At 33.1% G+C, this 10,497-nt stretch overlaps 2 protein-coding genes across 5 annotated transcripts; one reads left to right on the top strand and one right to left on the bottom strand.

Annotated features, from left to right (window-relative positions):
* Positions 1-9,946, bottom strand: LOC110384150 (calcium uptake protein 1 homolog, mitochondrial). Of its 4 annotated transcripts, none has more exons than XM_049846829.2 (11): positions 9,641-9,946; positions 9,205-9,331; positions 8,485-8,644; positions 8,110-8,147; positions 7,699-7,743; positions 6,746-6,860; positions 3,445-3,605; positions 2,930-3,065; positions 2,716-2,821; positions 2,062-2,279; positions 1-1,596 (listed from the first exon to the last, which is right to left on the bottom strand). In XM_049846829.2, the coding sequence occupies exons 1-11, from the start codon at positions 9,877-9,879 to the stop codon at positions 1,442-1,444; spliced, it is 1,500 nt and encodes a 499-aa protein (XP_049702786.2). In that variant the 5' UTR covers positions 9,880-9,946; the 3' UTR covers positions 1-1,441. The 4 variants fall into 4 exon arrangements, with proteins under 4 accessions (XP_049702786.2, XP_021200950.3, XP_021200954.3 ...); XM_021345275.3 differs by lacking the exon at positions 8,485-8,644 and adding an exon at positions 8,951-9,110 and having other exon boundaries at positions 9,641-9,944; XM_021345279.3 differs by lacking the exon at positions 7,699-7,743 and having other exon boundaries at positions 9,641-9,945.
* Positions 4,575-6,117, top strand: LOC110384053 (carbohydrate sulfotransferase 11). The gene is made up of 3 exons (XM_021345113.3): positions 4,575-4,966; positions 5,056-5,302; positions 5,420-6,117. Exons 1-3 carry the CDS (start codon positions 4,763-4,765, stop codon positions 6,115-6,117), a joined length of 1,149 nt encoding a protein of 382 aa, XP_021200788.3. The 5' UTR covers positions 4,575-4,762.
* Positions 9,947-10,497: the final 551 nt, after the last annotated feature.

Here is a 10,497-nt window from a genome sequence, read left to right as displayed (position 1 = left end):
TCTTAGAAAACGATTTTATTCTTAGAAATCACATAACAGTATAGGAAATACTTAAATCGATTTTAACATGTGATAATAGATTGTGAGATAATACAAACTTAATATTACTATGCTTATAACTTTTCATTAAGTTATTTAAAAGTTAAATACACTTTGAGAATAAAGAATTAAGATTTTTACAATGAGACATTAATTTTAAATTATGAGATTTCATTGATGAATAAAAATAAGCTAGGAAACCATTTAGTATGCTGGTTAATAAAAGCAGTCAAATGCATTTTTTGTATTTTTTTACATATATTTGTTTGAGATGCAGCAATGAGATAAAATACTGAAGCGGAAAACGAACAATCCCAAAAGTTATCTATCAGTATACAATATAACTAATTACATAATATTTATCTACTAAAGAAATATAACTATTTTTATTGAACGCATTAAATAGTAACTTATTATATTACAGAACATATGTTTCTATAGAAAACAAAAATATATAACAACAAAATATTCTATTTTAAACGAATACAACATTATTGAACACAATAGAATTTTACCAAGTATTTAAATAACGTCAGTCAAATTACTTAGGTATTTATAAAATGCTTTTAAAAAAGTATATAATTATGACCAGAATAGAGAGCTTAAAATAAACTAAAATAACGTAAACTTAACATAAAATATTCGTCTACAATTTAAATTTTCGAAGATACTTACAGGTGGCTCTGTAACTTCTTCAAGGCAAAGGCAAGGATGCTGTTCAGTCGGCCAAAAAGGAACTACAGTTAGACAGTCCTATATGCCAATACCGACATATATAAGAAATTCGATCGTACATTAAAACAATTTTGGATTTTTATCTAAAAATCCAAATACATTGCCATGTTATCCAATGCAACAATTAGATTTCGACGCGCCTTTTAAATATTAAAAAAAAATGTTTTACGGATATGGTAAGACTAAGCACATCTGAAAAAGGCACGTTTGTCCATTTTTCATTCGACCTGATGATACAATGGTAAAACATTATAAGAATCAATAGACAATATTTTAAAACAACCTCAAACAAATTGGATGTAGCGATTTTAGTTTTAATAATTTAGGTAGTTTTCTTTGAAGGTTCATCAAGGATACACCTAGGTTTAGGTGAATTTTTATCTAACTTACTAATTTTCAAAAAGACCACTTCAAAATCTTCGAATTCTCTTGACGATTTTAAGCCTTAAAACAATATGTCTTCATGTTTACAAATTCAACAAACTTTAAATTTAGCGTACTCCAAACCTACACCATAGATCTTAATCCATATATTATACTGCGAATAAATAATAAAATAAAAAATATAATATTTAAATCAAACAACACTAACACATATACATATTTTGATCGTCGATAAAGCAATACTTTAGTTAGCGAATAAAATTCTATAATTCATAAAAAATCTTTAAAAGTCTAATATGGCCGGTTTGGTGTCTCTCGCGCATTTGATCAGAGAATACATAAGTTTGACAAAACCTGTGTCCTTGGGTTTCTCTAGGCCGCGAAGAAGTCTGTTCTTCATGACTGCGACGAATTCGCGGTTGCTGAGTTGACCGTCCACTGTGAATTATAAATTTTTTGAATTTGTACATATAGAATCATCAGCAGTGATTAATATAGATTGTGTTTAAAATGCAACACCAAGAAATAAATATTATCGATGTTTGTGGATTGGGTACTAAATTAAATTTCTATTTTATCGATTCTTAGTTTTATTTTTCATGACCTTTAATATCACCGATTTTTCATTCTCAAAACCTATCGTAGAGTACAAAGTATACAACCACGAAGCTTAAGATAAACGCGCTGGTGGAGCTCGGTGTATGCCTATTGCCACAAGTAGGGGACATAGGACCCATAAGTCAAGTCAATTACACTATATCATCGATACAACAGAACTTTAGGAGTTAACAGCAAAACAGAAAAAAATTACACAATAATTTTACAAACCCTAACATACGATGAAGCTACATTTACTTTACCGTCTAAGTATATCTGAAAAATGAAATAAAAAATCACACTTACTGTTCTCATCAAAGATAGTGAAGACGACATTAATAACATGGGGTGACAGATCCACATGAGCGACGGTCCGAGCCACGTGACGTAACGTCGGCTGGTCTATAGACGCGCCGGCAATGTGGTAGAACGTCAGAGCTGTGTCCACATCATTTATATTGTTTAGGAAGTGGAAGAACTTCAGATAGTCGTCCTTGGTTATACCGATGCCGTGGTCGCGGAAACTGGAATTAATATATTTTTTATGTAATAACATGGAGTGCTTTGGACTAAATATAGGCACTGAGTAGAAGAATTAAGGAGAGGCATGTTTTATCATTTATTAAACGCTAGCGACCCGCTTCGGCTTGACACTAGATTTACAGTATTTTAGTATTTCCCCACTATTTAATGGATGTTATTATACATATAAACCTTCCCCTTCAATTACTATATCTATTAAAAAAATCGCATGAAAATTGGTTGCGTAGTTTTGAAGATTTAAGCGTACAAAAGGACACAAGGACATAGGGACAGAAAAAGCGACTTTGGTTTATACTATGTAGTGATAACCACGGGCAAACTCAGTAACTAAATACATCTTTAATTATGATAGAGGCTCTCAATTTTTGGGGCAAAACGGCATGCAAAAGTTATATTATCAAGAGAAGTTATACTTACGTTTTCTTAACCCTTTTCAACATTCGCGCCTTCTTTTTCGCGGGGTAACCTGCATAAGCCAACAAGAGCTCCGCGAAGTCAGCTTCAGTAATGCGTCCGTTTTCATCTGAAAATAAAAAATACCATAACAATGTCATATAAAAAAAAAATAGAACATCAAGTCTTTTTTTTTTACTCAATATTTTTCGCGATAATAAAATAGAATTCGACTTACCAGGCTGTTTTCTTTGGAACTCAAGAGACAATATTTCTTTCTGAAGTTGGTGTTGAAAATCCAAGAACTTTTCTATGGTGAGTTTCTGGTTGAGATGAGGGCCGAAGAAGTAAGTCGTCAGAGCTGAGTTTATGCCCTGCAAGTTATGAATAAATACATGTATTAGGTAGGAGTCAGTCATACTTCAGCGGCAGGTCATAATCTCTGACATTGGGAAGCGAACTGCTTACTCCACACACTACATATATTTATGTATTTATTTCAATTTATGCAACATAATATTACATAGGCGGACTTAATGCCACAGACATTCATGTATTTAGCATAAGCTACCAAATTTCATATATACCAAATATTTTGCACCGTGTAACAGTGGGTGCAATAAAAATAAAATAATCAGAACAAACTCAAGACTCACTTAAATTCAATGCCGCTTATTCAAATTAGGTTGATAAATCATTACTTTTCAATCGTCAAATATACCAACTTCATCATATTTTGTAGAATGTCATTACCTTAAAAGTGTTGCCAGTATTAGCATGATCTCTGTGACGGGAACCGATGCTGCTCTGCTGACGGATGAGCGCCGCCACCTTCTCAAACTCTTCGCAATCCACGTCACCGTCGCCGTTCAGGTCAAACATACGGAACGCGATCTCGAAATGACGACGAGATGCTGAAAGTTCAATGGAATAATTATGAAGTTTAGGAAGCAACTATTGTTTTTTTTTTTCCTAGTATTGGTAATAAAACATGGGTCAAACTGTTCAAGTTAAAAATCGTTTATTGAAAGTAGGATGATTAGGTTAGCAGTTTTTCACATCAAAGTAACTAAAGGGCAACACCCGCAATACACCCATATTTCACCACTTCCTAGCTAGTGTTATGGCTGAAAAGAAGAAGCGGTGAAGAACAAACTTCCCAGCAAAACAGCTGCCTATTACAAGTTAATTATTGGTATAATTTAACAAGTATACACTGACAAATAGAATATATGTATATAAAATAATATAGTCATAGATATATTCGTGGCTCACTAACAGTGCCTAGGGTTAGGTTGAAGATTCAAGTCCGTGACTGTGCATGAAAGTAGTACGATCATCAGTCGGAATTTCGGAACTCAAAATCAAAACTCATTTCAACAGCACTTTTCGAACGTCAAAAAAAAATACGTAGGACAGCCCCCAAAACGCCCACTGTTCACCACTTCCTATTTGTTTTTGCTGAGAAGAAGAAGTGGCGCAACAAACTCCCCAGCAACACATGAAGTAGCTGCTTATTCAGCGGCGATGAGCTCGCCGTTGTACATAAACTATATTTGCCGTGTGTTAAAATGTATTTGCACAGTATAATACTTTATATTGTGGCATTTGTGTGCAATAAGTTGTAATAAAAATTAATTGGCGTATGAAAGTGAATTATTATTAATTAAATGTGAAATTATCGTACTATTAAAAGTAACCAGTTTTATATTAATGTATTTTTTACGATTTAATTCACATCAACATTACCATTTTTATTCCTTAACAAAAGACAATGGACTTGTTAAGATAAAAGCATTTTATTACGTAAAGCATAAATTAATATTCATAACTCTATTTTCACGAGGCAACAAGCTAAGTTGGTCCAGTTGAATCTCGCGCTCGCGGGGAGAGAAAATCATTAGATTCGCTCATGCCCCGTGAATTCCCCGCCCCCGGGAGTCTGCGTGGATATCTGACAGGCGAGCGCGCGCTAACCAACCACTCGCAACACCCGTCTGAACCATGTTCTCTATCGGAATAACATAAACAATTGTGCTTTTTCAACAATTTTCACTTATGACGCGACATAATGTTAATCTCAGTGAAACGTTTAAGATCGAGGATAAGATCGAGAGCATTCGTTTATTTAAGATGTGGTGCGAAGACCGCAGCGTTTTTGTTTTGGGCTACTCTTTACATGGCTGTTATGAAAATGACTATATTCAAAAGCAGTGTGAACACACCTCCGGTGAAGGATTGGTCTGCTTTACCTGATAATTACAGCATGTGGCTGGTAATATGCAAACAGTGAAGAAGCTATAAGATCATGTTATAAACTAGTTTTCGAGTGACGTGATTGTAGTAATGATGTGATTATCATAGTTTCAGAGTCAAACCAAAGAAGAGTTGGAAACAAATGGAGATAATGTGTGGTTGGCGCCAGATAATGCCACTTTTATAGAACTGGATCAGCGTTTAGACAAAGTGCAAGAGGTGTGTCGTATGAGGAACCTTTTCACACAAAAAATTAATAACAAAGAGTTCTTTGTTGACCAAAAACATCGACTCGTGTGGTGCAACATTTTCAAAGCTGCTAGTTCTTACTGGCTGTATTATTTTAATATTTTGGGTAATTTCTTTGATTAAAAATCTATTTAAGTTCACGCGTAAATACGAATCGAATACTTTTAAGAATGAAGCTTACACTTACAACATACCTAAAATTTATCATTATATTGTATTTCAGGAGGATATGATAAGAAGTTTTTGCAGAAAAGTAAGTCACAACCTTTGAATTTAGCGAGAAAGAAATTCCCTCGGCCCAGCGCAGACGATCTAAAGGCTGCTCTGAAGACACCGGGCGTATTGTCACTTCTGGTGGTGAGGGAGCCTTTCGTAAGGCTGCTGTCGGCTTACAGAGATAAACTGGAGATCCAAATTAAGCCATTCTATAGGAAATTGGCGAAATCGATTATTTCAAAATATCGGCAAACCACAATCGCTCTTTTCGGGAAGCCTAAATTGTCTGGACCGACATTCTACGAGTTTGTTCAATATTTGATAGATCAGAATAAGAGTCCAGGCTATGAGTTCAACGAACACTGGGCTCCGTATTATCAGTTTTGTTCACCTTGTGCAGTAAACTTTAGCGTGATTGCCAAGGTGGAAACATTAGATAAAGATTCTATGTATGTAATACAACAATTACAGCTCGGCAAAGTGTTAGATGTTAAAGTTGGTGAACGAAGAAGGAAGCAACGTTATCTAATGAATTTATCTCGCGATGGTAAGAATACCACTGCATTGTTAAAGCATTACTTCAGTCAACTTGATGAATACATGTTAAACGATTTGTTAAAAATATATGGTGTTGACTTTGAAATGTTCGGATATGATGCGGATATCTATAAAAGTTATGTTAGAAAGCCTCAATTAAAAGTTTAATCAAAATTCCGGTGTTTTATTCTGAAAAGCTTTTCAGACCTATAAACTCTTCGGGTAAAATATATATCAATGATTGATTAACTGTGTAGGAGTAGGTACCTAGGTACTAACGCACGATAGACGGGTTTTTTAAATCTATACTAAATTCAACACAAGTTTAGTTTCACTGATTTAGCAAAAAGAAGCACGGAAGAATATTACCAAGACTACGATCAAGATAGTTTCAATATTAAGAAAATTTGTGTGCCAAGGAAAATACAATTATCAGCAAACGATAATAGTTAATTTTCCGTGCAGTAATAAAAATCTTACACAATGAGAATACTCATGTTTATGATCTGTAGTCCACTGAGCATGTTGACACGGTACTTATTAGGTAATATGAAACACAAAAGTGTAAATTGTACGCATATAATTTTACCTATTTGAGATTTTGTTCTCGTGAAAATTTTGAGAGCGCGCTATACCTTGTACTGAAGAGGATTTGCTTTTATAAATACAGCCATACATACATGTATATATAGTATGTATACAGCCCTTATTGTAAATTTATTATTGCAATTATTAAGAGTCCGTCGAAATAATCCTGGTTCCTGTTAAAAAAAGGTAAGTGTAACAAGCTACTTACTTGACAATACAGTCAGAAGAAATATGTAGTCGCTGAAGGTGATGAGACCCGAAGAGCCCAGTTTATAGAAAATGGAATCTTCGTCTAAATCAAGGTTGAGCCGCTGACTGATACTCTGAAAGAAAGTCACGAAGTTATCAATACAGCAATAGAACTTCAATTTGTATAAGCTAAAGATCTAAAATATGCACCCAAAGATAAAACTATTAAAGTATACAATCTAATAGCAAAATTATTAGTTACCTATTTATAATTCACATTAAAATAAAATATAATTAGTAAATGTATTTATATATTCTTTTTAGAAATAGGCGTTGAGATTCTAGGAAAATATTATATAATCTAATGACTACTACATACAAGAACAAAAAAATAGTTGTTGAAAACAGCTATTTCTACCGCTAATAAAGGAAAATTCATAATAAGTGCGATAAAGTAAATACATAATAAAAATCTCGGCATGCAATGTTATAATGGTTGAGTATGCAATTGTTTTGCAGGATCTAAGACCCGTCACGCTTGAAGTAGCTTTAATCAGCACAGAGCTTAGCGCAGGTCTGTAGCTGAATATTGTAAATAAAAGATCCTCCTACAATCTATAGTTGTGATCTAGACTAGACTGAGGCACGAAAAGGCCAACGGCGATGAAATGAACATTGACAGGGACTTAACCAAGTCAAGGTGGTGCACTTGAAATAAAAGAAAACGTTACGAAGTCGAGAGTAGTAGAGAAATAAGAAGAGGAGAGAGACAGTACCTCATCGATGTTCTGAAAAGACAAGAAAGTGATGTGAGTGGCTGAAGAGATGGTGCTAACTGTGCAAGTGTCCAATGACAATTTAGGTTGCTATAAAGCAATAGGTAGACTAAATAACATCTGTGATTGGGTAATGTGGTCCTAAAAGTTGTATAATATGTGAAAACATTAATATGGAAAATATTAAGTGAAATACTTTTTGTAAACTTTCTTTATTCTTCTTGAAGAGTATCTGCTCCCTCTATAATATAAAGAAATCTTCTGTTATAGTGCTATTTATTCAGAATTTAATATGTATTTACATTTATAGCTGTACAATTATGGCAATTTTAGTAAATAAAGAATTATAATATACAAATTTGCAGCAGTTAAGCTGATATAATAAAGTGCAGTGCACCTAATAGATTAATAGATCATGTAAACCTTTAAACTATCTCCTTCATTCTCATTCACGAAGTTCATTTTAGTATATTAAAGGTTATTAAGTGTTAGTTACATAAAAATGGACATAATATATTTTAAAATCGAAATAGAACGATAAGTCTCTCAATTCAATGCTTCTTTAATCAGTATCGTTTCTACATTTTAAATAATATTTGATTCTTACCTTTGGATCATATCTCCTGTACTGGTCCAACCCCAATCCTGGAGGAAGAAGTATACAATAAAATCATTATGCACATGAAACATGTGCTAACATAAAGATATACATAGTGGTACATTCGGAGAAAACACGTAATGGGCAATGTTTGAATAACTAAATACTATATTACAACAATAATATACACAATTTTACAATAAGACACTCAAATAGCAGAGCTTCGTGATAACTGGAGGATGATCGTAGAGGAGGCTAAGACCCAAAAAAGGTTGTAGAGCCAACAAAAGTAAGTAAGTATTATACTCAATTTACTTCTCTATTTTATGAACATTCCAATTCTAAAACTATGCTATGAAAAGGTGACTATGATGATAATTTTACCATCCGGCTGTTTAACACCAGGAGTCATGGAGCGCAGGAAATCATCGGGAGTCATGAAAATTTCATGCTGGTCATGATGCTGAGCTTGGAGAGTAGCAAAGTATCTAAATACCTTATCCGGAGTTGAATACTGACGCATACGGTTTTCATATTCAATTATCTATCCAGCAGCATCCATAATAAAGAAACAACATTTTAATATTAACATTTTAATTTGAAAATTAAATTGTACCTACTTTGAAAGTATGGAAAATAAATATATGAAATAAAAATTTAATAAAAAAATATTAAAAAAGACTGCTCCATACAGGCATTCTTTATGATATTCTATCTTTATCTTATTTTTAGCCAAAACATTCACTTTATAAAATTAAATTTTTCAGGATATATTTCATTCAATAATTATTTTTATCAAAATATATCTTGCCTGCATGGAAGAGCCTTAAAACAAAAACAAAATAAATACCATCAGGCTGTTTCATGCCAGGTGTGATAGCTCGCAAAAAGTCATCAGGGGTCATATAGATCTCAGTGTGTTCACCCATGGTCAATTTCACCGTGGCAAAATATCTAAATATTTTGTCTGGGGTGGAATATGATCGCATACGATTTTCATATTCTATAATCTGTGGTAAATAAATAATAAAAAAATTAAATAATAAACAAAACCAAATAATAAAAATTTGAACTAAGTAAAATATAAATATTGAAATAATTTACCTTCCTGTCTCGGAAACCAATCTTTTCTTTCCTATATCTCTTCTTCTTGGTGTCAACTTCGCTCTCTGAATCAGATTCTACAATTTCTTCAGCAGCATTTATAGCTGGTAATAACTTATTTTGTGACCTTAAATAAATTTTGAAAATTAATTGTATTGTTTCATTTTATTTCTCTTGTTTCTGATAACTAGACATCAGATTATATGCATTTTCAGCATTCATATTTCAGCTTTCTGTTAGTGCATATAATTCAATGTTTCCTGATAGTAATTTTGTTTAGTCGTTGAGGAAAATAAAATCAGAGGCAAAATGGGTATCAGCAACAAGTCCTAACAACTCACTTTAATTGAATAAGAGCGCCAAAATTTATGAGGTTACTTCCTCTTCAAAGGATCTCTATTATAATATATTACTGAGCTAAATCAGTACCACTTACCAAAATTTGTAAGATGTATATGCTGCTGCACCAAACAAAAGGGAGTAACATAAATATTTGTATGAATATCCTTCCCGGTGAGTATCATGGTTGCTATTTGTGCTATAATTTTGCTGCAAGTTTAATTTTTCATTTGATGTTACAGAAAGTATTTTGGATGATGTTTGAACAGACGCCACATAACGTATTGTAGAAAGTTCTATAGGAATTTTAATTAGACGTGAAGAAACACTATACATTTTAATTTTTTAATCTGAAATATTAAAAATAAAAGAGGATATTCAGTATATTTATTAATAACTTTTCACAGCACTGCTATTATAGAAAAATACATATTCGAAATTGACAGCACAGATATGACAGTATTGGCACCAGTGTTGCCAGATGATGATCTAGCATTCTCCCCAAATCTCACGCAAAATCCCCCCAAATGTTAGTGTTTTGAGAGAAAACCCCCCCAGTAATTAGAAAAATATTTATTTAAATACAATAATTTATAATAATTTTGCAATCGCTTCCATTACTGGATCAGCATCCTCACTTGCGTCGTCGGCTGCAGTTCCATACATTTTCTGCGAGTTAAATCTCTTGAGCATCTTTGAAGTTACTTTAAAATTAACACATCCTCAATCAATCGCAACTTGCGAGAAAGTTCTTTCCACAACAGCGTTAGAAAAAGGCAACGACAAAATTCCTAATGTCAATTTGCTTATATATCCGTAAGTTTTATCACCAACTGCATTTTTGTGTGTGGTTCTATGGTGGAATCAAATGAAGTAGTAAGTAATTTGGTCGCGTTCAGTCATAAAACTTTTCCGAAAAATCCTCCAACTCCCTCCAAGCCAATTTTTAATCCC

Source organism: Helicoverpa armigera, chromosome 4, assembly GCF_030705265.1.
Source record: "Helicoverpa armigera isolate CAAS_96S chromosome 4, ASM3070526v1, whole genome shotgun sequence".
Taxonomy (NCBI): domain Eukaryota; kingdom Metazoa; phylum Arthropoda; class Insecta; order Lepidoptera; family Noctuidae; genus Helicoverpa; species Helicoverpa armigera.
This window is presented reverse-complemented; position numbering and strand designations above follow the sequence as displayed.